General features: G+C 43.3%; 1 protein-coding gene across 2 annotated transcripts in view; it reads right to left on the bottom strand.

Annotated features, from left to right (window-relative positions):
• slc23a2 (solute carrier family 23 member 2) overlaps positions 1-25,191 on the bottom strand; it is a 75,779-nt gene that overhangs the window by 29,136 nt on the left and 21,452 nt on the right. Inside the window, exons 2-5 of one of the 2 annotated variants that reach the window (XM_076270691.1) lie at positions 22,224-22,468; positions 12,308-12,406; positions 5,985-6,104; positions 5,478-5,635 (exon numbers count right to left, since the gene is read on the bottom strand). In XM_076270691.1, the coding sequence (XP_076126806.1) occupies positions 5,478-5,635; positions 5,985-6,104; positions 12,308-12,406; positions 22,224-22,328 (482 nt within the window). In that variant the 5' untranslated portion in view covers positions 22,329-22,468. The remainder of the gene's footprint in view (positions 1-5,477; positions 5,636-5,984; positions 6,105-12,307; positions 12,407-22,223; positions 22,469-25,191) is intronic. The other variant, XM_076270692.1, reaches the window with a different exon arrangement.

The following is a 25,191-nucleotide window of genomic DNA, read 5'->3' as shown; positions in this document are numbered from 1 at the left end:
TTGCTAATTCAATAGCATGGGCAAGATGCTAAGCACAAGCATGTGTGGGTCAGTGCAATGGTCCCAGGCGGCACGAGGCTGCTTCAGTTCACGCGCACATGACCCACTTCGGCCATCTTCTCATGAGAGACCAGGGAGTGCCACTCCACCCTCTGCCTACTCATCTCCAGGTGAGCTCAATTCACATCGAAGTGTATGAGTGTGTGAGTGAGTGTGTGTGTGTGTGTGAGAGAGAGAGTGTGAGTAGGCCCTTTATGTGTATGTATGTGTGTGTGTGTGTGTGTGTTCCTCTTAAAAGCCAATCCACAAAGAGAGAGTCTCAGACCTCCTTAACAATGCCTCTGAAGAGCTCTCCAAACAAGAAAAGTGAAGAGAGGGAGAGAGGGAGAGAGAGAAGGGGGGGTAGAGCGGGAGAGAGAGAGAGAAAGAGAGGGTGGGGTAGGGAGGGAGAGAGGGAGAGAAGGGGGGGGGGGTAGAGAGGGAGAGAGAGAGGGAGAGAGAGAGAGAGAGAAAGAGAGGGTGGGGTAGAGAGGGAGAGAGAGAGAAAGAGAGGGTGGGGTAGGGAGGGAGAGAAGGGGGGGGTAGAGAGGGAGAGAGAGAGAGAGAAAGAGAGGGTGGGGTAGAGAGGGAGAGAGAGAGAAAGAGAGGGTGGGGTAGGGAGGGAGAGAAGGGGGGGGGGGGTAGAGAGGGAGAGAGAGAGAGAAAGAGAGGGTGGGGTAGAGAGGGAGAGAGAGAGAAAGAGAGGGTGGGGTAGAGAGGGAGAGAGAGAGAGAAAGAGAGGGTGGGGTAGGGAGGGAGAGAGGGAGAGAAGGGGGGGGTAGAGAGGGAGAGGGAGAGAGAGAGAGAGAGAAAGAGAGGGTGGGGTAGGGAGGAAGAGAGGGAGAGAAGGGGGGGGTAGAGAGGGAGAGAGAGAGGGAGAGAGAGAGGGTGGGGTAGAGAGGGAGAGAGAGAGAAAGAGAGGGTGGGGTAGGGAGGGAGAGAGGGAGAGAAGGGGGGGGTAGAGAGGGAGAGAGAGAGAGAAAGAGAGGGTGGGGTAGAGAGGGAGAGAGAGAGAAAGAGAGGGTGGGGTAGGGAGGGAGAGAGGGAGAGAAGGGGGGGGGTAGAGAGGGAGAGGGAGAGAGAGAGAGAAAGAGAGGGTGGGGTAGAGAGGGAGAGAGAGAGAGAGGGTGGGGTAGGGAGGAAGAGAGGGAGAGAAGGGGGGGATAGAGAGGGAGAGAGAGAGATAAAGAGAGACAGTGGGTAACAGTAAGAGAAGAGGTGCAAAGAAAGCAGAACACTGAAAACAGAGAAGCTGAGGGGAAAAAAAAGACGGAGAGAATTCTGCTGAGTCTCTTCTCAGGAGATGGCAGAGAGCAAGGTGCAGCACGTGCACAGTGCAGGCTCCAGTTCCACAACGCAAGAACTACCACACAATAAGCTACTTTCAACTCCCCCACACACACTTACAAACAAACAAACAAACAAACAAACAAACAAACAAACAAATAAATAAAAATGAATAACTCAAGGAGTACCAGCAGACACACACAAACACACACATGCACCAAGCAGCCAAAGGCAGAGGTTAAGGTAAAAAAAATCCTGAGCCGGACATTTTGTGTCCACATTGTGAGGGCACGTACACACACACACACAGACACTTATTTGTTTGCATCCAAAAGTGTAGGTGCTATCTGGCACACACACACACTCCCTTCCTCACTCTTTTTTTTAAAATCACATAACAATGACAGTGTGTCAGCTGTAACCCCTTGCGATAAAGAACTAACCGATCTGACCTGTTTTGGGCTACCTTTTAACGTGGCCACTTGTTCAAATGTCTTCACATTTCTTTACGTAAAGGCTGACTGACTATATCATTAGCTCTGAATGAACAAATAAAGCCATGGTGCTAATGAAGAAGAAACGTGTTTACAGAAAGCACAAGCGAACGTTATTTTCAATGATTCCGTCCTCCCGCACGCCTCACACTCTCTTATCTCTTTCTCCACTCACGCAGCCTGAATATTTTTGGGAAGATTTCGCTTTCATTTGGTACTAAACGTTTGAACTGCTTGATTAACTTTGTTGACGCTGACTGATGGAACATTGAGCTCTGGACAACAATTGTTTGTTTGCGAAGAAGTTTTTGCATCGTTTAACAAGTGTCGAGATTTTTCCTGTATTACGCGCCAAAGAGCGCCTCACAACTTTGAACTAGGCTTCACCTCAATATAGGTGATCTACTCAGTCATTTGTGTTTCGTTTTTTTTTTCCGTTCAGATAATGTTATGGTGTAACAAAGACAAATGATTTTTTTTTACCCCAATTTTGTTGGCCCACTCTATATTTGGCAATATAATTGACAACCAATGAATCCAGTAGGCTACCTTCATCCAAATGTTCGTGACTTTCTTAGGCTACAAACTGAATGTTAGGCCTAGGCCTCTAACAAAAATGATGAGTCATTCAAAAGATCAAAAGTGCTGGCAAGACGGTTTTGCCAAGACCCGCCCTGCTTTACTTCTGTTTGTAGAGCAACATTAGGCTAGTTAGAATGAGAGCTGCGTTCCTCTCTTATCATAGGTGAACTCAAATGATTCGAACTTGACAAAGCGCATCTACAACACGTTTATTTCCTTTTTTCCATTACATCCATGCGCCGCGTGCTGGAGATCCCACGTGGTGCCAGAATACTTTAAGGGCCGTGCATGCTAGAAATACGCCTATTTTTCACGCGACACGCAAGCGTGTTGGAAACGTGTTGGAAGCGTGTCCATTCAAAACAGTGAAGAAAAAAAATGAAGAGACGTTTTAATTGGCAGAGAGGCCGCCGCAGCGCTGCGTAAGACACGCTTCTGGTGTGCAAAGACATAGAAAATGCCACGCAACCGCCACCAGGGTATATACAGAAATTCTTAAGTTGAATTTAATAACTTTTAATACCTTCTTTAATACCTTCACAACATTTTTTAATACCAACACGACTTGCAACTAGCGGCAACCTTTCGAAATTCAGTGTTGGGGGTAACTAATTATAAAGTAACGGATTACTGTAATTTTGTTACTTAATTTTCTGAGTAAGAAAGTGTAGCAATGCTTACAATTAAAATCAAGTATCTATTATTACAGTTCCTGGATACTTTGTTCCTTTTTGCTTCAATAAAAACACTGACCTATACACAATTATTTGTTATTTAATCCTAACCCAAGATAAAAAGTTATTTCATTGTGGAGGAAGAGCACACACCACTTCTCCACCACTACACTCTATCTCAATCAAGACAAAATGACAAATGAAAATCAGAAAAGATTTACTGGACTTTCTTCCAAATAGGCCCACGACCATACGCAGTACACACACACACACACACACACACACCCTTGCTGTCTCGTATACTTTGCCAGTCAAGGTATCACATTCAAAAATAGGTGGTCACATTTTACAAAAATACTAATTATTGATTGGGTGCTGCTGGAGAATGTGGGCCCATGTGATAAAATACTTTTGGGCCTGCATGCTCCCCATGACGAACATTTTTAAAAATAACCCCTTAAATGATGACTTCTGGGGACTTATGGGAAACTAATTGATACACTGACTTAAAATATATTATATTATAATATATTGATAGCATATTACAATACAGCCTATAAAAACCTACACAGGTTGTTATATTCAACACATTTTTAGCAAGTCTATTAGGACTTTGATCTCATCACATACTACATCAAGGGAGCAAGCTTTGAATAATGTAAAGTTCACACCTGTTAAACTAACCTTAACATGACATTTACTGAGGGTAGAAAATGCTAAATCTTATAGGCTAAACCTTATCTTATAGCCTAAACAAAGCAACACTGTCAGGCCTATGTTTTACTGTAGTCTGTAGTCAAGGCAGGGGTAGTTCATTGCAAATAACCCCTTATAACATGTACATCTGTTTACATGTTATATTCTTGCTTTTTCCCCTTTCATTTAATTATATATTTGTTTGAATGAAAAGGCCTTCTGCCTTCATGGGGACTTTTAATTTGAAAAGGGGTTATTGTGATACTGTATCTAGGCCTAGTTTACTGTAGGCTATGTCTGCTGCTCTTACAGCCTGTGTCATTGAAAACGCGATGGCGCAAATTATTACTTTTTTGGATTACAATAACAACTGGTAGCGTAGACATACTGATAGCTTTGATTAAGCCTCAATGACGCATATTTATGTGGAGAGATGGTAGCCCTACGGGGCCGATGAGCCACTGAGGCAGGCAGTAGACTCTTCCACCTCTGACTATGTCCGCACATTCTTGTTTGCTGGCTAGTAGACTATGTGACCTGACGGCATTCACTCCCATCCAGGTGACATTTATTGTCTTTTTTTTTTTTACAGACGTGGCAATAAGCCTCTTGGCTGTTGCCAACTAGCCTAAGCCAGTCTTTGAATCTCGAGTCCTCTAACCAAATGTCTGAAAAACTACATTTTCCCATGACTTCGTCTAGTAGCGAACATTTGGCAACAAGTTTGGCAGCAAGCCAGCCATATATCCAGTTTGAGGGGGCGCGGTGCGAACGCACACTGACATATCACTCAGGTCCTACTCGCACATATAATTAATATGATATAAATGCGAATTTTAGGAGATAGGGGCCTGGGCCTAGCCTGGCGGGCCATCCTATATCATTGACATGTATAGTCTGGCATCGAATCATTCACCTCGCTTAATCCAAGGGGCGGGCAGAGAATTGTCTTTCAAACTGCCTAGGCATGCAATAGGCCAGCGCTACGACCATATCCGTATCCGGTCGGCAAAACGGCAAATATATCCTTCTTCGAAAGGAATGACTTAAGTGCATTGTGTTGATCTACTTTCAAAGAAAAGCACAAGTCCAACTCCTCCAAAGTTGACGCCAACGCCGATTCAAACAACCGCTCTTCGTTTGCCATAGCCACCTTCCTTGTTGTTCACCGTCGCAGGATGTCGTTATCCTGTTAAGCCCGCCTTAAGACTCTCTAACGAAATAGAGCGCTGTGATTGGCCGTCATCCACGGTGTTAAGCCAATAGAAATTCCTATGGTTCGATATTAGACGTACAAGCTGAGCAAATTAATTTGCCGCCGCTAGGGTGCGTCTAGATTTCTAGGCTAGCCTGGGCCTGCACTTAACACAAATGGAAAACCTCATAGTTAGTGGTTCGAAAATGTAATACCTCATCAGATGACGTTTATTACTTTTTAATACTTTTAAATGGCCTTAAATTTGGCTAATTTCATTTACTACCTTTTAATACCTTTTACAACCCCGCGGACACCCTGGCCACGCAACAGACACACAACCGCCACGCAACAGACAAACAACCGCCACGCAACAGACACACCCGGTGTGAAACGGGCCTAAGCTCCGCAAAGGTGGTCTGCAGGAGGGTGGTGATGCCCATGCGGAAGAAGATGGTGTGCAGACACACACACACACACACACACACACACACACACACACACACTGACCGGCAACCGAAGGTGGTCTGTAGGAGAGTGGTGATGCCCACGCAGAAGAATATGGTGCCGATGAGCTGGCTGGTGGCCCACTGGTCGAAGCCCACACACATGGCATCGGCAAGCAGGAAGGGGACCGCTATGGTGCCGCTGAAACATGTCAGGTAGTGCTGCACACACACACACACACACACACACAGAAAAGGAATTAGGTCAGTGCATGCATGATATGCATAAGTGTGCATCCACGTGTGTGTGTGTGTGTGTGTGTGTGTGTGTGTGTGTGTGTGTGTGTGTGTGCCTCTGATTTCAAACGTGGCAGGTGTTTTGCTAAGGGCCCCATTGAGTGCAGTGACAGCTTTGAGGCTGTTTGGACATGCAAAAGATATCATTAAAAGAAGCACACATTGGACATGCAAAAGATTGTTGTTTTGAATGGGCACTGCACTGCACTAGTGATGTTGTGTGATCATCTATGCGTGTGTGTGTGTGTGTGTGTGTGTGTGTACACTTATTTACCTGCAAACCCAGGAAGATACAGAGGTACCAGGGAGGTGTGTCCTCTATAGTGTAGATCATGTCCATTCTCGGCATACCAACACTGTCCTCCACACTGTCCATGGTGTCAGACATGGAGCACTGCAAATGTAGGGAACACACAAACACACACACGTACACACACACACACACACACACACACACACACACACACACACACACACACACACACACACACACACACACGTACACACACACAAACACACACACAAAAACACACACACACACACACACACACACACACACACACACACACACACACGGTTAATCATTTTAATACAACCCCTCGCTGCTCTAAAAAACCTTTAAAGATCCTCACTGACACCTCACACAGTCTTCGTAATTGTACATCATAACAATGCAAAAAAATATATATAAATAGTCAACCGTTTCAATGCTTCGTTTTGCTTGGAGTTCAGTCTCCACCATTTGGCACCATTTAAAAACAAGAAAAATGTAACTTAATTTGAATGAAATTGAACAATTTATCACGCAGGGTGTGCTTGAACAAATCCCACAGTAACAGACTCAAGCAACACATCGCCTGGATCGTACCTCTCATATCCCAGAAACGGCCATCCGTAAGTGTGCAGTTGGCTGGCTGGACTTCATGTCGGTCATTCACTAGGACCCCTCTGTTGCTATGTGTGAGACGGTGTGTGTCACACACACAGACATGTATGAAGTAGCACAGTGTTTGTGTGTGTGTAGGCCATGCATGAGGCAGAAGAGTGTGTGTGTTTGGTGAGAGTGTGTGTGTGTGTGTGTGTGTGTGTGTGTGTCCATACGCCATGGCATGAGGCAGCAGAGTGTGTGTGTTTGGTGAGAGTGTGTGTGTGTGTGTGTGTGTGTGTGTGTGTGTGTGTCCATACACCATGGCATGAGGCAGCAGAGTGTGTGTGTTTGGTGAGAGTGTGTGTGTGTCCATACGCCATGGCATGAGGCAGCAGAGTGTGTGTGTTTGGTGAGAGTGTGTGTGTGTGTGTGTGTGTGTGTGTGTGTCCATACGCCATGGCATGAGGCAGCAAAGTCTGTGTGTTTGGAGAGTACGTGCATGTGTGTGGAGTTCTCGCACTTCCTGCCTTTATGAGCAGTAGGGACGGGACTGGACCGTGGCCGAGCAGAACACAATGTGGCAGGACTCACTTGGTCCAAACATCCTCTTTTAACAGCAAGTGCAGCAGTGCCTGCTGTACAGTATCACTAGTGTCTGTGCACGCGTGCATGTGTGCGTAACCTGCTGTGTGCTGAACCTGCGCGATTCAGCCCTGCACACGCCCGGACTCCAACAGCAGCACCTCGGATCGGGAGTCGAGCGTGCTGACAGTAGAGCTAAAAGCCCAGGCTGCCAGCAGCACTCTTGAGGCGTCGGGAGTGAGGTTTACCAACGTTCCACACGCACAACTAAGCTAGCTGGCATCCGTTAAACTGTGCGTGCATGCATGTATATGAGAGTGTTTATATTAGTGTGAGACACGTATTAGCTTGGACCGCACGATTAATCATTAATAAGTCATGCCATTTATGCCTTGAGTGACAGACAGTGAAGCCTAACAGTAAAATGTGGAATATTGAACTGAAGCTTGAGTTCAATAGGCCAAATGTGTCATACAAATTGCAATTGCATTTCCCCAAATTGTGCAGCCTAAGTTTTAGCCTACACGTGTGGATGTGTGTGTATCTGAATGTGTGACAGGCTGTTTTCCTGAATGAGCAGGTCTGCATGTGTGTGTGTGTGTGTCTGTGTGTGTGTGTGTCTGTGTGTCTGTGTGTCTGTGTGTCTAGTAGCTTGGTGCTGATGTGGGCAGACAACAGGCTCAGGAGATTCAGCAGTGAATAAGCACAGGGGAGACTTTTGCCAAATACACACAAAGCAAGCTAGCAGACAAAGCACTCTGCTCTGCTATGATTACATGTGCTTGTTCATGCATGTGCGTGTGTGTTCATGCATGTGTGTGTGTGTGTGTGTGTGTGTGTTCACGTTAGCGTATATGTCTGTGCCTGTGTGCTCACGTAAGTGATGATGCGTATGCCTGTGCCTGTGTGTGCCTGTGTGTGTGTGTCTGTTCCTGTTAACTCACAAACTCCTGTTTACGCTACTAACAGGCCTCCAACTAACGTTAGTACCAAAGCGAACAGGTTCCAGAATCCACCTGAACAGGTGCAACAATCCCCAGCAGAGAACCCCACCCTCCACACACACACACACGCACAGGCATACGCATCATCACATCACGCACACATGCACAATGGAAAAAACCTTCAATGAGGATTACAGACTCACACAATCATGTGACTGCACAGAACAACAGAAGGAGAGAGAGAGAGAACAAGGAAAAAAGGGTTATGAGACAGTGAATCAGCAGAAGGGTGTGGGGGGACAGAGGCAGGCAGGAAGGAAGGAAGGAAGGAAGAAAGAAAGAAAGAAAGAAAGAAAGAAAGAAAGAAAGAAAGAAAGAAAGAAAGAAAGAAAGAAAGAAAGAAAGAAAGAAAGAAAGAAAGAAAGAAAGAAAGAAAGAAAGAAAGAAAGAAAGAAAGAAAGAAAGAAAGAAAGAAAGAAAGAAAGAAAGAAAGAAAGAAAGAAAGAAAGAAAGAAACCGAAAGGCAACGAAAAAAAGGGTTATTAGATAGTGAATCAGCAGAAGGGTGTGGTGGTGGTGTGGGTGGGGTGTATGTTAATTATTTTATGTAAGAAACAAGTTATGTTTTGTAAGGGAGAGAGATATGTAAGTTATTTTATGTAAGATAAAAGTTATGTTTTGTAAGGGAGAGATATGCAAGTTATTTTATGTAAGATAAAAGTTATGTTTTGCAAGGGAGAGATATGCAAGTTATTTTATGTAAGATAAAAGTTATGTTTTGTAAGGGAGAGATATGCAAGTTATTTTATGTAAGATAAAAGTTATATTTTGTAAGTTTAAATCTATGTAAGTTACAGACATTTAAACAATCTTGCATCATTATTTAAATGCATTGAATGGATATGTAATGCACTGAATTGAATTCATATGTAGTTAAGCATTGACAAAAATGTTATTGATATGTAATTGAGCTAAAATCGGAGTTAAATTGAGTTAGAATGTGCAATTATGTTATTTATGCAATTATCCGTTAAAATACTTGACCTTTGGCAATGATGTCACTGAAACGGTGCCAGTAAAGCAGACATGCCAGAAAAGCTTTCTTGAATTGAGAGAGAAAGAGTGTGAGAGAGAGCAAGTGAGGAAAAGATGAAAGAGAGAAAGAATGTGTGATAGTGTGTGAGAGAGAGAGAGAAAGGAATGGAGAAATGGAGAGAAAGTTCACAGAAGCAGGGGGAATTTCTCGATACACCCCCAACCACCACCACACACAGACACACACGTCTTGTTAGTGCCCATTCTTTGAGCTGAAAAAAAGTCCAGTCACACACACACACACACACACACACATACATACACACACACTTCCTCCAAAATGTTTAGTCCTCAAGCTTTCAGTTGAAAACAAAAAGTGCAGAGTCACAATGACTCACTCAGAAGTGGGGCAGAGACAGAGAGAGAGAGAGAGAGAGAGAGAGAGAGAGAGACAGAGAGAGACAGAGACAGAGAGAGAGAGAGAGAGAGAGCGAGAGAGAGAGAGAGAGAGAGAGAGCGAGAGACAGAGAGAGAGACAGAGACAGAGACAGAGAGAGAGAGAGAGAAAAGAAAAATAAGGAAAGGGAGAGGGGGAGAGAGAGGAACACGGACACAACAAGTAACAAATGAGGAAAAAAGGATAAGGGTGTGTGTGTGTGTGTGTGTGTGTGTGTGTGTGTGTGTGTGTGTGTGAGGTTGGCATTTTTGCAAAGGTCTGGTGATTCAAGGGACAATGAAAGAGAACATTTAAATCAGGAAGAGAAAGTGAGAAGAGAGAGTTCAGTTACAGTTATCCAACATGAATGATGTGTGTGTGTGTGTGTGTGCCACTCCCTGTGCAATGATGGGGTCAAGCATCTAGAGGAGACATGCACTCAGAAACGGACTGAGTGGCACCCGCAACGACACCTTCCTCCTCCACACTTTTCAGGTTTTTTTCTTTTCGTACTGACAGTACTTAGTGACCTCGAGAAACTGAGATCTACTGTATGTGAAAACTTGTTGGATTTCTCCTTTCATCTCTCCCAGCTCTCCCCTAATAAAACTCCCCTAGAGTCCACTCAAGCCACAGCCACACTTCCCTCTTCTCCTCACACACACGTAGGCACAGCTGACGTGCCATAAACAGCGAGACATGGCTGGTATTTTAAGTGATGCTGTGGCCGCACAGTAACACAAAATAGGTTAATATCAAGTTGATTTGCTCACTTGCAGCTCTCAAGTTTGTGTTGCTAACTTAACCCTTAGAACCCGATTGACGCAAAGTGCGTCAAAAAACACACCCTTTCTTCTCTGTTACATTGCTCCGGAACGGTTCATCGCAGCGAGATGAAACCTTTATTGCACGACAGAGCAGAAGTGGGGCTTTCCAACGAGACTACACACTTGTCTGTACGATCAAGTATGAAAATTAAAAAAAATCATGAAATTAAATCAAATTGCATCATATTTACAGTCTATACTTCTCTGCATTCACCTGCACACACATTACTCTAGTTTGAATTACTCGCGAACCCGTGATCGCATCGATATGGCAAGCATATCAGATGAAAGAGGGAGCACAGGGCTATCCATTGGTACCATGTTTATCGATCCTTCTAGCTTATAAAACCAGACGAAGTGACTGCAAAATATTAACGTCATGTACACAAACCAAGCTGCACACTCATTACTCTCGTTTGAATTACTCGCGGACCCATGATCGCATAGATATGCCACGCATGTCAGATGAAAGAGGAGACTCAGAGCTATCATTTGATACCAAGTACATCCTTCTGGGTTATAAAACAGACGAAGTGACAGCAAAATAATAACTTCATATAGCTGGACTTACCCCACGTTTTTGTCTGTTCTTGTGGCAAAGCATGTTTATAATCCAATGCTATCATGTGTTTCTCTATGGCAAAGCATGTTCATATTCCGGTTTTGAGATCCTAGCAAATTCCTGCATGGCATCCAATTCAAGGCTCACATTGCATCCCAATTTGTTCAACAAATAAACACCTTTTTTGCCTTTACTTTGTTCATGGCAATGCAGTAAAGAGTTGAGAATTATTATGACTGCATACACACAGGCACGCAGGCTAACACGCAACCTCGGGTCAAGTCAGGTCAGATCAGTTCGTGTCACAGATATGGAGCGCAGAAAGGTCATTTTTCATCACTAAATAAAAAATGGCATTTATTTCCGTAAATCACACAGCAAATATTTCTGTAAATTGCTCAGTCCCAGAGTATCCCTCCAACATGGCAATTATATTGCCCGATTCAGGACAGTCTGCCCTACACACACATGAAATGCATGTAGAGCTGTGAGCTTGCTGTGGTGAGATACATGTCGAAATATAAGAATTTTTATAATACACTTTTTATATTTTAATTCTTTAAAAATCAAAATAAAATCAATGCTAGTATTAATACATGAAATGATGGCAGATCTGAATAGCCTAAACTCTCCTGAAAAAAACAATATATAATATATGTGTGTGGCACTTACAATGACCAGAATAAATCCTTATGAATAAAGGTAGTGAAAATGCCCTAAAAACAGCTTAGGGTTCTAAGGGTTAACATAGGCTATGGGATTTAGGTCATTTAGGCCTACTATTGGGTTTAATGCCATTTCAGAAATAGGCAGCCCACACAAGCATGTCCACATCGATTCAGGGTGATAACACACAAAACGTGACAGCAGGAATGCCATTAGGGGCATCTGTGGCCTACTGGTTAGGGCTTCGGGCTTGAAACCAAAAGGGTTGCCGGTTCGATCCCCGACCCAGTAGGAAAAATGTGGGCGGGGGAAATGGTTGAGTACTGCTCTCGTATGCCCACATCCACGGCTGAAGTGCCCTTGAGCAAGGCACCTAACCCCTCACTGCTCCCCGAGCGCCGCTGTAGCAAGGCAGCTCACTGCTCCGGGTTTGTGTGTGCCTCACCTCACTGTGTGTTCACTGTGTATTTCACAAATTCACGGATGGGATAAATGCAGAGACCAAATTCCACATACGCAAGTATACTTGGCCTATAAACCTGATTTACATTTACATCACCCCACACACACACACATACACACACACACACACACAACTTATCTGTAGCCTTGTTGTTTTTTAGTGTGGATGGTCATAAGCTCATCACACACACACACACACACACAGTGCATCTCACCTTGTCAGTAGCCTTGTCCTCTTTAGTGTAAATGGCCATGAGCTCAGTGTCTTCGGTGTCCTGCTCGCCATTGGCCTGGCTCACCCCGTTCACCACCACCTGTCAATCACACACACACACACACACACACACAATCATCAACATCACTATTTACCACTTCCTGTCAATCACTCACATACACACAAACATACACACACAACCCTCATCAACATCACCGCCATTAATCTAAGAGGGTATAAAGCTAATCACCTCAATTGTCTCCAAAATCAACAATTATTTTCCAACACACACACACCCCTAGTAGTTCCTAAAGCAGCCTTCAGGCTTTCTGATAGGGTGTGTATGGCTTCAGACTGTATGAGTGCGGTTTTCATATTTTTGTTACTCAGCAAATGTTCCCGGGTCTGGTGGACCCATCACATTATTACACCACCACATTATTACACCATCACATTATTACACCACCACATTATTACACCACCACATTATTACACCATCACATTATTACACCACCACATTAACAATTTATGTAGAAACACTTATCAGATGTTTACTTTAGCTCAATTACCAACGTTATAGATAGTATGGTTCATATTTGCCATTTACCCCTGTCACTTTTGATTATTCCACAGCCACGAATTACGACTCAAACAAAACGGAGACCTTGCATTTACCTAAATACACCAATACTCTTCCAACGGCTCTCAGAAATATACCAACCCTGACGGCTCATACACACAGTTGCGTGCGTTGCAGTGCTGGAGACGCATCCCATTCACTTTACATGGGCTAATGTCATCTGTTGCCGAACTGAATTGTGGGTCCGTTGCGTCGCGTTGCTCCCGTCGCTCGCCTGAGAAGTTCAGCTGTTGCTGCACCGACGGACGGCACCAGCCAATCAAATTACAAACAAGCGAACAACAGACGGCACCAGCCAATCAAATTACGAACAACAGATGGCACCAGATAATCAAATTACAGGTTATACCTTAAGTCATTTGCATAGCTACCGTCGCGAACACCCACTGGCATGCATTGACGGAACGCAACTGTGTGTAGAAACCCTGACTGCTTTTACATCAGGAATATACCAACCCTGACTGCTTTTAAATCCAGGCTTAAAACACACTTTTCCCAACTGGCATTTGGTAACTGCTGATCCTGAAGTTGGGTTTTGGAGGACCGTGTTGTTGTTTGTAAATACTGCATGTCTCTGTGTTTGGTGTTTCTCTTTTATTGCTCTTTGGTCTTAAATGTGATATATAAATTCGTTTATTCATTCATTCATTCATTCAATCATTTGATCTGGTCTGATAGTGATCAGAATTCCAAACAAGCATGTTTTTGAAACATTACCCGGTAATTTCCCAACAATTACCTTTGTAGACAGATACTAATATCTATTTCTCTTCTCTGTAAAAGATGACCAACCCACTTTACCAGAGGACACAATGATGATTAAATATAGCAGATACTAATATCTATTTCTCCTCTCTGTAAAAGATGACCAACCCACTTTGCCAGAGGACACAATGATGAGTAAATAGCCATCACCAGTAATGATTGACAGGGCAGAGGGATGGATGGACTTCAGGGTCTTCAGTGAGGAAGCAGCAGCATTTCTATACATCACATTAACAACTTCTTTCCTACTTCTCACAGGGAGGCTGGTTTTGTTTCTGTAGAATTTTTTTTGTCTGTTTGTTTTTTTCTAGGTTGGCTATATGGTGATCAAATGTAAGATTCTCGTCCAGCCAGATGTCAAGACCTTTGTATTCAGAGACTCTTATCAATTTTTTTTTGTGTGAGGGTTCATGAGCTCTTGAATCTGGCACACTCAAACGCACATTCCATAGCTGTCATATACAGGTGGGTATAAAAAAATTTGAATATCGTGGAAAAGTTCATTTTTACCCCTAATTCAGTTCAAAAAGTGTATCTTTAAAATATTCTAGATTCATTAGATGTATTAGAATAAAGAGGTGGTTACAGAAATGTCAGTTTACTGAGTCTTTAAACTCTTAGTCTGGTTCAGTAAACACAAGTACAATCATGGGAAAGACTGCAGACTTAGTTGGCAGCCGTGGTCTATTGGTTAGCGCTTCGGACTTGTAACCGGAGGGTTGCCGGTTCGACCCCCGACCAGACACGGCTGAAGTGCCCTTGAGCAAAGCACCTAACCCCTCACTGCTCCCCGAGCGCCGCTGTTGTTGCAGGCAGCTCACTGCGCCGGGATTAGTGTGTGCTTCACCTCACTGTGTGTTCACTGTGTGCTGAGTGTGTTTCACTAATTCACGGATTGGGATAAATGCAGAGACCAAATTTCCCTCACGGGATCAAAAGAGTATATATAGACTTGATAGTTGTCCAAAAGGCACTAATTGACACCTGCCACAGAAGGTGGGCAGAGTATTGAGTGCTGTATGAAAGCATTTTCACAGAAAGTTGACTGGAATGGAAAAGTGTGTTAGGGAAAAGGTGTGCAAGCAACAAGAATGACAGCAGCCTTGAGAGATTTGTCACGCAAAGTCGATCCAAAAACTACAAAAACTTGGGGGAACTTCACAAGGAGTGGACTGAGGCTGGAGTCTGCATCAAGAGCCGCCACGCACACACGTGTCCAGGAAATGGGCTACAAGTGGCATAATTATTCCTAGTGTCAAGCCACTCCTGAATCAGAGACCAGATTAGAGTGTCTTACCTGGGCTAAGAAGAGACAGAACTGGACCGTTGCTCAGTGGTTCAAACTCCTCTTTTCACATGGAAACAGAATTTGCATTTCATTTGGATATCAGGGTCCAATCAATGTCCCAAGAGTCTGGAGGAAAAGTGGAGAGGCACAGAATCCAAGAGTCTGGAGGAAAAGTGGAGGCACAGAATCCAAGTCTGGAGGAAAAGTGGAGAGGCACAGAATCCAAGTCTGGAGGAAAAGTGGAGAGGCACAGAATCCAAGTTGCTTGAAGTCCAGTTTGATGTTTCCACATCTGTGATGATTTCTGTATTATAACCTCCTTATTCTAATATTTTGAGATACACATCATGAGCTGTAAGCCGTAATAATCAAGAACAAAAAATGGCTTGACATATTTCACTTTATATCTAATGAATCTAGAATATATTAAAAATCCATGTTTTGAACTAAATTAGGGGGTAAAAATGAACCTTTCCACAATATTGTATTTTTTTTTTAAACCCACCTGTAGTGACTCAGCCATCATGGCAATGTTTGAGCTTTTTTAAAAATCACGGTGACTGGGCTGTTACAGTTTGACTGTATGCCAAACACACTCACGGAACTGGGTCCGTGAAAACCCCTTACACCTCCCCTCACCTCACCGCTCTCTTACACACACACTGCTTGTAGGCACACACACACACACACACACACACACCCCTAAATGTCAGCCATCATCATCCATTAACAAGTCTCTCTGAAATGCATTCAATTCAACTCCATATTTATTCTTTAAATGTCACTACATTTTGTTAGGCAATACATTATATAAATATTAATTAAATAAATAACCATGGAACTCTGCTCCCTGTACGTGTTTCAGTGAGACGGTGACTTGTCATTGTGAGTGTGTGTGTGTGTGTGTGTGTGTGTGTGTGTGTGTGTGCGCGTATGCATGTGTATGTGGCCTCTGTGTGATCTTGGAAGTACATCCAAATACACTCACCCGATTAAATCCACCCAACCACAGATACTCACCCATGCCAGGAATTTTAAAAAATGGAAATAAGGAACACACTTTGAATGCAATGCTGGGATTGTATGGAAATACAAGCAAAGCAAATACGTACACACACACACACACACACAAACAGAAGCATGTAAATAAAGATGCAAAGAAAGAGAGAGAGAAAGAAAGAAAGAAAGAAAAAGAAAAAAGAAAGAGAGAGAGAGGGAGAGAGAGAAAGAAGAGAGAGAGAGGGAGAGAGAAAGGAGAGAGAGAGAGAGAGAAAGAAGAGAGAGAGAGGGAGAGAAAGGAGAGAGAGAGAGAGAAAGAAGAGAGAGAGAGAGAGAGAAAGGAGGGAGAGAGAGAAAGAAGAGAGAGAGAGAGAAAGGAGAGAGAGAGAGAGAGAAAGAAGAGAGAGAGAGAGAGAGAGAGAAAGAAGAGAGAGAGAGGGAGAGAAAGGAGAGAGAGAGAGAGAGAGAAAGGAGAGAGAGAGAGAGAGAGAAAGGAGAGAGAGAGAGAGAGAGAGAGAAAGGAGAGAGAGAGAGAGAGAGAGAGAGAGAGAGAGAGAGAGAGAGAGAGAGTGAGTGTGTTCATTATTTGACAGATTTTGTTTATATGCTAATCTAGGTCATGGAGTACCAGGAAATGCTTTGCTAGTTTATCTTCTCTTCTAGCAACATTTTTACAAACACCGTTTAAACACACACAAACCCCATCTAAAACTGAACTACAAAGCCAGATGATAACATGTTTGAAGTGATGTGGCTAAGGCATATTAAAACAGGTTCAACTAGCTACAATTGGCACTCTTTACAAGGCACTCTTCAATCGACTTGACTGCACTTAATATGACACTATACGTGGTACAAAAGAGAGACAGCCTGGCGCAAAATGGTTTGCCTGTTACATCAGATGATATATGGACAAGACAGAGCTTAGGCATTTTTTACATTTACGCAATCTCAGAACAATTGTTTCCTGACATTTCGTCATTACTCCAAATAAATACATAAATAAATAAATAAATAAATAATACTAAACCTCCACATAGCAGCTTGCCCAAACTTCACTGAGTAAGCATGATCCCACGGCTACCCGACAGGTAGCCCTCCATCCTAACAAAATAAGGCCCAAACCAAGAGGCCATGGCTGCCATAGCAACAACAACCCATGTTGACTCAAAGGATGCCCATCTGTCGAGCGAGCAAGCGAATAATGTACACACACATACACACACACACACACACACACACTATAGTGTGGTTAAAGAAATTGTGGCTAACATAGTCTACTGCAGATCAAAAGATCAGTGTCTGCTCATCATAGGTACAACCTACACACACACACACACTCTAGCTTTTTTACACTCCTGCACGTGTACATAATACATAAATAAGGCAGCTGGCCACATGTGAACAGACAACCTTTTTTTCTGTGTGTGTGTGTGTGTGTGTGTGTGTGTGTGTGTGTGTGTGTGTGTGTGTGTGTGTGTGTGTGTGTGTGTGTGTGTCTGTCTTAAGGGTCAAGTTTAGCGTTTGCACAATTTAATTTAATTAGTTCTTTCCAGCTACCCAGCAGCTTCGGAATACACTCTTTTCGCTGTGTGGAAGTGTGTGTGTGTGTGTGTGTGTGTGTGTGTGTGTGTGTGTGTGTGTGTGTGTATGTGTTTGAGTGCTTCTCAGTACAGCTCTGGTAGCAGATGTTTGCCGTCATGGCGGAGGGTTCAGGCAGTCAAAGAGTCGCTAGAGGACACTTCAACCCCTCCGTCTCATCCTCTACAGTTGATTTAAGAATGAATAAACAAACACAAACAAACAAACAAACAAAACAAAACAATAAAATATTTAAAAAGCCAACATCAACATTAATGTCAAAATCTTATGAAAATATACTTCCCTTCTGAAATTCTTTATATGTAACAGATTCAGATTTAACAGAATCTCATGGTCTTTAAAAAAAAAAGAAAAGTAGTAGTAGCGTTGGAGCGCACAGCACTTCAAACATCAGTTGGTTTTTAGATCCACGTAATGGGGACAGTTCCCCGATGAGAGTGTTTATGTAGGCTAGGCTACTGACTGCAGCGATCACGCAGCGATCACGCCTAACAAACTGCAACCATCGGGACTACATTGTGTTGCATGCTCCAAATGTAAAGAACTTTGAGCTGCATTCTGTGTATGAAAGGTGCTATACAAATAAAGCTTATTATTATTATTATTATTATTATTAGTAGTAGTAGTAGTAGTAGTAGTGGTAGTGGTAGTGGTAGTGGAAGTGGTAGTAGTATAGTAGTAGTAGTAGTAGTAGTAGTAGTAGTAGTGTAGTAGTAGTAGTAGTAGTATAGTAGTGTAGTAGTAGTAGTAGTAGTAGTAGTAGTAGTGGTAGTAGTAGTAGTAGTAGTAGTAGTAGTAGTAGTAGTATAGTAGTGTAGTAGTAGTAGTAGTGGTAGTAGTGGTAGTAGTAGTATAGTAGTGTAGTAGTAGTAGTAGTGTAGTAGTAGTAGTATAGTAGTGGTAGTAGTAGTAGTAGTAGTAGTAGTAGTAGTAGTAGTAGTAGTATAGTAGTAGTGGTAGTAGTGGTAGTAGTAGTATAGTAGTGTAGTAGTAGTAGTAGTAGTAGTATAGTAGTGTAGTAGTAGTAGTAGTAGTAGTAGTAGTAGTAGTAGTAGTAGTACAGTAGTGTAGTAGTAGTAGTATAGTAGTAGTAGTAGTAGTAGTAGTAGTGGTAGTAGTGGTAGTAGTAGTAGTAGTAGTAGTAGTAGTAGTAGCAGCATTTGTCCAGCGATTTCTCTAGATGGCCTACGTCTCCGTGTGTCCCAGCATCAGCAAACAACAAAGGCTGCGAGTTTCTAAAAATAACTCTTTGTGCAGTCCTGTAGTGTGTGTGTGTCAGTATGTCAGTTTGTGTCTTGTAGTGTGTGTGTCAGTATGTCAGTTTGTGTCATTGTTTTGTTGGCTATCGATCGTTTTTGATGTTGATGAAAGATGTGTGCCGCAGAGAGATTTCTTCTCGGTCACTGAAATCCATCGAGCCAAAACCGTTTTTTAAGGTTAAGAAAATTGTTCACATTGAGTGAAAGCATTGGTTCATGATAGTACGGATGTATAAAGAAAAACCTCCACACATCATGATTGACATTCTTCTTAAGAAGAAACCGCCATTTTGAAAAACTGAGGAAGGCATAATTGAAGAAAATATGTACATAGTGACTGAAAAAAAGAGAGTAAGTTAAGTTTGGATTATAGTTAAGCATTCTGTCTCTCTGTCTCTCTCTGAGGAAGAGTAATGATGGGTTGCTACATGCGGGCCTCTATCATTATAGCCTGTTCACTCCAAGTGTCTTCACAGAGCTCAAGTGGATACACGCACGCACACGCACACACACGCACACGCACACACACACACACACACACACACAGTGATGCCAATAAAGATGCACAGCATGGTCCTAAATGCCTCACACCAAAGTACACCACACCACAAGAAGAAACATATTTTTTTTTTAAATAAAACTGAAATTCCAATGAGTTTCATACCCAGCTGATTACCCATCCCCATCCCACGTGGGCCCAGTGTGCATGTGCCCAATTCAGACACACTCCCACACACTCTCACACACTCTCACACACTCTCAGAGATGGTTTGTGTATCTCAAACTCATACATATCTCTCTCACAAACAAACACACACACACAAAGAAGGTTTGTTTATTTCAAACTCATACATTTCTCTCTCTCTCACACACACACACACACACGGTTTGTTTATTTCAAACTCATACATATCTCTCTAACAGACAAACATACAAACACGCACACAGATGGTTTCATTGTAAGGCTGAGAAGACGTCATGCATCGCTTAAGGGTTGGCACGCACACACACACTTAAAAGCAAAACAAAAATGCAGAAGGCAATTTTTTTTGTTTTGTTTTGTGCATGTCTCCGGCTGTACCACCTAGTGTAGGGGTGGGCAAACTGCGGCCCGCCAAGCACTTTCATCCGGCCCGCCAAGCATTTAATGTGGTTATCAGGCTGCTCGCTATTTTTTTCATATGATAGACAACGTTGGTTAGCTTTACTGCAAACTGCTTTTCACTCTCCTTAGAGAATGTTTACAATGTTAATGTCAAAACATCATGTTTAATAGAGATAATAGGCCTACTCTTAGTTATCTCCTTTGCAGCAGATCTAACTTGAGCGTTATGCTCCATTTAATTGGGAACGCGTCTGCGCTCAAGAGGGAGAGAGAGCGGCAGGTTCCAGCTGGCTTGTCATTGTTGATAACTGATATCTCCTTCTTATAAGAAACTTTTAGAAGGATGAAGGCAGCAGTAGTTCCCACTACTGACCATTTCTAAACTGTGAGAGGGCACAGCCATAGGTACAGCACTAACCATAGCGGGCAGAAGATCATTGAGAAATAAACGTAAAGTGCTTATAAAGTGACAGTGCACAATGTATAGTACATTTGTTAAACAGGGCTGGGGGGTTGTGCGGCCTGCCGGGCAATTTTCAAAACCCAATGCGGCCCTTGAGCCAAAAAGTTTGCCCACCCCTGACCTAGTGTCATACCGTCTCTCCCCTGAGCTAGCTGCAACAACCAGAAGTGTGTAAAGTAAGATGTAAACAACTTGTAAACAAAATAAGACAATCAGCTATAAAGCTGAAAATAGGCCCACAGCAGCTCTTATTTATGAATAAGTGCATATTACATAGAATAATTATAATAATAAAAAAAAAGGTTTTGGCCCTATTTGTATGTGTATCTAAAGGCTGGTGAAGCAATGTAGTGAGATTTTTTTTGTCTGGTTCCAGAGATTGGTACATCTGGGTGATGGCGTCAGATACGTGTGTTCGATGTATTTCCACTCACATACCCAACAACTGCTGAACAAGGCCGACACACAGTCCTTGTCTTCTCCACCACTCTCTCGCCTGTACTACTGTAACTGACCAGGAAACCGACGTTTTCCCAAACTTGCAATCTTAAAGAGACCAGCAGTCCTAACTCTTGTGGGTCGCCACCACACGCCATACTCGACCTTAGTGCTGCTATCTCTGACTGACTGACTCGATCGACGAGCTTCAGAGTTAAGGCGGGGCTACCGATTAGGTGTCCCTAAAGAACCCTCGTAACTCTCGTATCTAACAGTAATTCTGCATTACATTAATGAATTTGCATGCGAGTTTTATGCATTTTTATACCGTGCATTCTCCGTGTAAATTCATGCACCGAACCGTGACGCCCGTACCGTTTCGGTTCAATACGAATATGTACCGTTCCACCCCTAACACACAAACTCTTTTTCATACACACACACACACACATACACACACACACTAGGGCTGTCACTTTTGTGAAAAAATCCTGTTCGATTTTTGAGACATAAGTGTTCATTGAATCGATTGTAAAATCGACTTTTTATGTCTAAAGACGTTTCCATTTCCAAATATAGGCCAATCCACAAACAACTAACAGGCATTAGGACGAACGTAAAGAGGGCGCTTGTAGACGCAAGCCAGAAATATTTCTGATGATTTATTGGCGTTAAGTTTCGTGCACAATGACAAACAGAAGTGCAACATTCTCGAAAACCAGTAAGCCGAGTGGACTGCCATTACATCAGTGACATGACTGCAGGCTTCAACGTAGCTGTGTCTGTGTTTACGATTAGAAATGTCAAACAAATTTCGCCTACGTAGAACAATTGCACAGTTTGCGTAGCCTACCGCTTTGTTCTTCTCCATAGTTTGATATACCAAAAATCCGAAGTACTTTCACATCGAACTCCTCAAGTTACTAGGGCCTATCACTCGTCTCTCTACATGTCGCAAAGGTTGATCGCGTTGTCCTCCATTTTTTGGCAAAACACGAGCAGCACAGCAGCTGATTGAAACAGCTGTTCGCGGTGCGTAAAATTGGTGGGAATTTTCTTTTTAGCTTTCGCAATGTTTACTGCACTTCGGAATTCTTTTATATTCTTATATTCTTGTTTGTGAATTTTGTTACATCTATCTTTTTTATTTGTTTATTTCGTTTAAAATTAATAGTGTAAATATTTGGTTAAAATCGATTCCCTATTTTAGTTTTCGAAACTTGTGTTGTTTGGTCCAATCGATTGTGCAATCGATTTTCGAACGTAAAGTGACAGCCGTAACACACACACACACTCTCTCTTCCACACACACACACAAACACACACTCTCTCTTCCACACACACACACACACACTTACGGGGACGGGGTAGAAGTCAGCGGCACGCTTGCTGTCCTCCTCGTACTTCCCGCCCTCTCCCGTGGAGTCCATGGCTTTGGAGGTGGTGTTCCTGCCCACTCCCATTCCTCTGCGCTCCGCTCCGTCCGCCTCTTCCTCCTCCTCCTCCTCCTCCTCCTCGGCCTGCTCACACTCCCACACCAGCGCTGTGCTCTCCTCACTCAGCTCTGTCACATAGCCCAGGGATTGGTTGGCCAGGTCATCTGCTGGGAGAGGAGCCACAGGAAGCATAGTCATTGGCTGCCACCAGGATTAAGGTCTAGCCTGATTGGCTTAGAGGTAAACAATACTGGATTTCATTGGCTGGTTTTAAAAATAGTGGTGCAACGCAGGTAAGATCATCCAAATGACCACTCAGTTTAAGTCTAAAAGCCAGGTTTAGGCTGCCTGTGGTCATAAGGACTTACTGAACTGGACATCAAAACTATTTATGATCCAGCCCTATGTTATGACTTCATATAATCATAACACATGCAGACATAAAAGTAAACACATAACAATGTGTACGTAACAGTGTGTGTGTGCGTGTGTGTGTGAGAGAGAATTAAAATAACATGAGAAGTGTGAAATGAGGTGAAGGGTGAGCAAGTGCAGAGGAAGTGAAAAGAATGCAGGATGGAGGGATAGAGACTGGGAATGGGAGGGAGAGAAAGGGGGAGAGTGGAGGAAGGAGGGAGAGAGAGAGACATGTGGGTGGATTAAGAAAGGTGTTGGCATTTCTTACTTTCATTTCTTACATGTCAGGAACTGTTTGCTTAATATTTGGCCTTCAGCTATCTCCACTTCTATTCCTCCTGATCTATTCCTACGTGTGTGTGTGTGTGTGTGTGTGTGTGTGTGTCAGTGGTCAACATGGCTACAGCTAACTGCTCATCTGTAACAATGGCCTCCAGTCTTCGCCTAGTGCAGGAGGGAGCAGGCTAATACGCTTTAGCTCTAATTATGACACTGCACCACCATTACTGGACACTGGTCCAACTTGCCGTCAGTGGCCACAGTGACCACACGCTCCTCATTGCTGCGGTTATGCTAATATTTCCCTTTTGGAGGCCTATTCCTGAGGTATCTAAGCCGCTAAAAAGCTGGGGAAACAACTTCAGCATGTCCACTGTTTACAAATCACACTGGTGAAACACAACAAACAAACAAAACAACAAAAGCAAACACGGAGCAGCTGGAGCCATCACCGGGCTACCTGCGCTCGACGGTCACTGCCAAACGGGCATTTAGCTACGCTGTGCCAGGTATGCCGCAAGACTGCCAGCCAAACGCCAGCCTCTCTCTCCTCCCTGTGCGAATACTTGAACCAGCGCCTGGTGGTCTCAGTGCCAGGGCCTCCGTTTTCCCAAACGGCCTGCCATTTAATACAATGTGCTTAGAGAATTAGGAGAACAACAAAACACAACACAACTAGGAAGTAGGGCAAGCATGTAATCATTTATTTGCCCATTTTAGGTCAAATGTGTGTATTAAATCAAATGAGTAGAGTGTGTGTGTGTGTGTGTGTGTGTGTGTGTGTGTGTGTGTGTGTGTGTGTGTGTGTGTGTGTGTGTAAAATTCACTCCCTCTCCCACCATGTTTGTGTAGCTGGGTTTAGGAACCTGCTTCCAAAACCCCTGCCGTCAGGGCTGTGTGTTCGCATACCGGTCATTGGGAGCGTGTTCAGTTAACACCTACGCGTGCTAGCCCAGAGTCAGCTAGCGTCCTCCATCTTGCAAAGTCTCGGTACTGCGGTCACTTTTCACAGGAGAATTAGATCAATTTCACAGGGCACTGCAGGCTTGGAACTGGACACTAACTGTAAAGGTCCATTCATACCTAGAACGACAACGATAACGATAACTATAAATAAATATAGTTCTCGTTAATATCAATGATGACGTTCACACATAAACTATAACAATAACGACATGAAGAACGATATTGTTGGGGATCACCTTCAGAGCGATTTTCAGAACAATAAAAAGCTAATAGCCAATCAGAAACCATCTAGTTTTAACCGTCACATTCATTAAAACAAGGAGAGACTTTGTTTATCGTTGTTCAGTGTGAACGCTTTTATCGTTATGGTTATAGTTATCGTTATCGTTCTTGGTGTGAATAGGCCTTAACTCTGTCGGTCAGGGTTTTAGTTTTAGTGAACCAACCTGCCACAGGTTGTACTCTTCCTGAATGCCAACCATGTGCTTGCAGAAGAGGAGTGTTGATGTGGACACCACCCAGCATTGGCATCACCTGTAGGTTTGCCACACCCTGGTGGTGGTTAGACTGGCGGTCCACATCAACATAAACCAATTCAACTCTCTCATCAACACTCAATCTTGGCGCCATCCAGCATTGGCACCTTCTGTAGGTTTGCCACACCCTGGTGGTTGTTAGACTGGCGGTTCACATCAACATAAACCAATTCAACTCTCTCATCAACACTCAATCTTGGTGCAGACAGATTACATAAAATCTGTCAGTAAGTAGACCAACTTCTATTTGAATTAGTTTTAATGTTTTTTTATTTCTATTTTTTAGTCCCTCCTCTCAGAAAACTTGCCTTTAAGGGCATTAACCTTCAAACACACTGCAATACCAAGACCCAGTGAACAGGACGATGAACTCAAGATAGCCATGTCTGTCCGTCCACGTGCTGCCACTGAACTCAGCATTTCCCCTTCACCCAAACCTCGACCTGACATCATCCGTTCATGAGAAAGGCATCGAGGAAGGACAGACAGCAGTGTTTCCCATACATTGACTTATTTGTGGCGGCCCACCACAATATCAACATTGACCACCACACAATGATTTTCCTGGTTGTACTAAATTGTGTTAAATCTGGTTAGAATCATAACCACACTGCACTAATTTGTTAAAAACTGTTGCATTCAGGTTAATTCTGCAAACCTACGACCACAAATAGAATTAAATTCTGTGGGAA

Source organism: Alosa pseudoharengus, unplaced genomic scaffold, assembly GCF_046254945.1.
Source record: "Alosa pseudoharengus isolate Yale_2024_CS ecotype anadromous, Long Island Sound unplaced genomic scaffold, YU_APseudo_1.1 YU_APseudo_1.1_scf_6, whole genome shotgun sequence".
NCBI lineage: Eukaryota > Metazoa > Chordata > Actinopteri > Clupeiformes > Clupeidae > Alosa > Alosa pseudoharengus.
The sequence above is the reverse complement of the archived record's forward strand: the minus strand, read 5'-3'. Positions and strand labels throughout refer to the sequence as shown.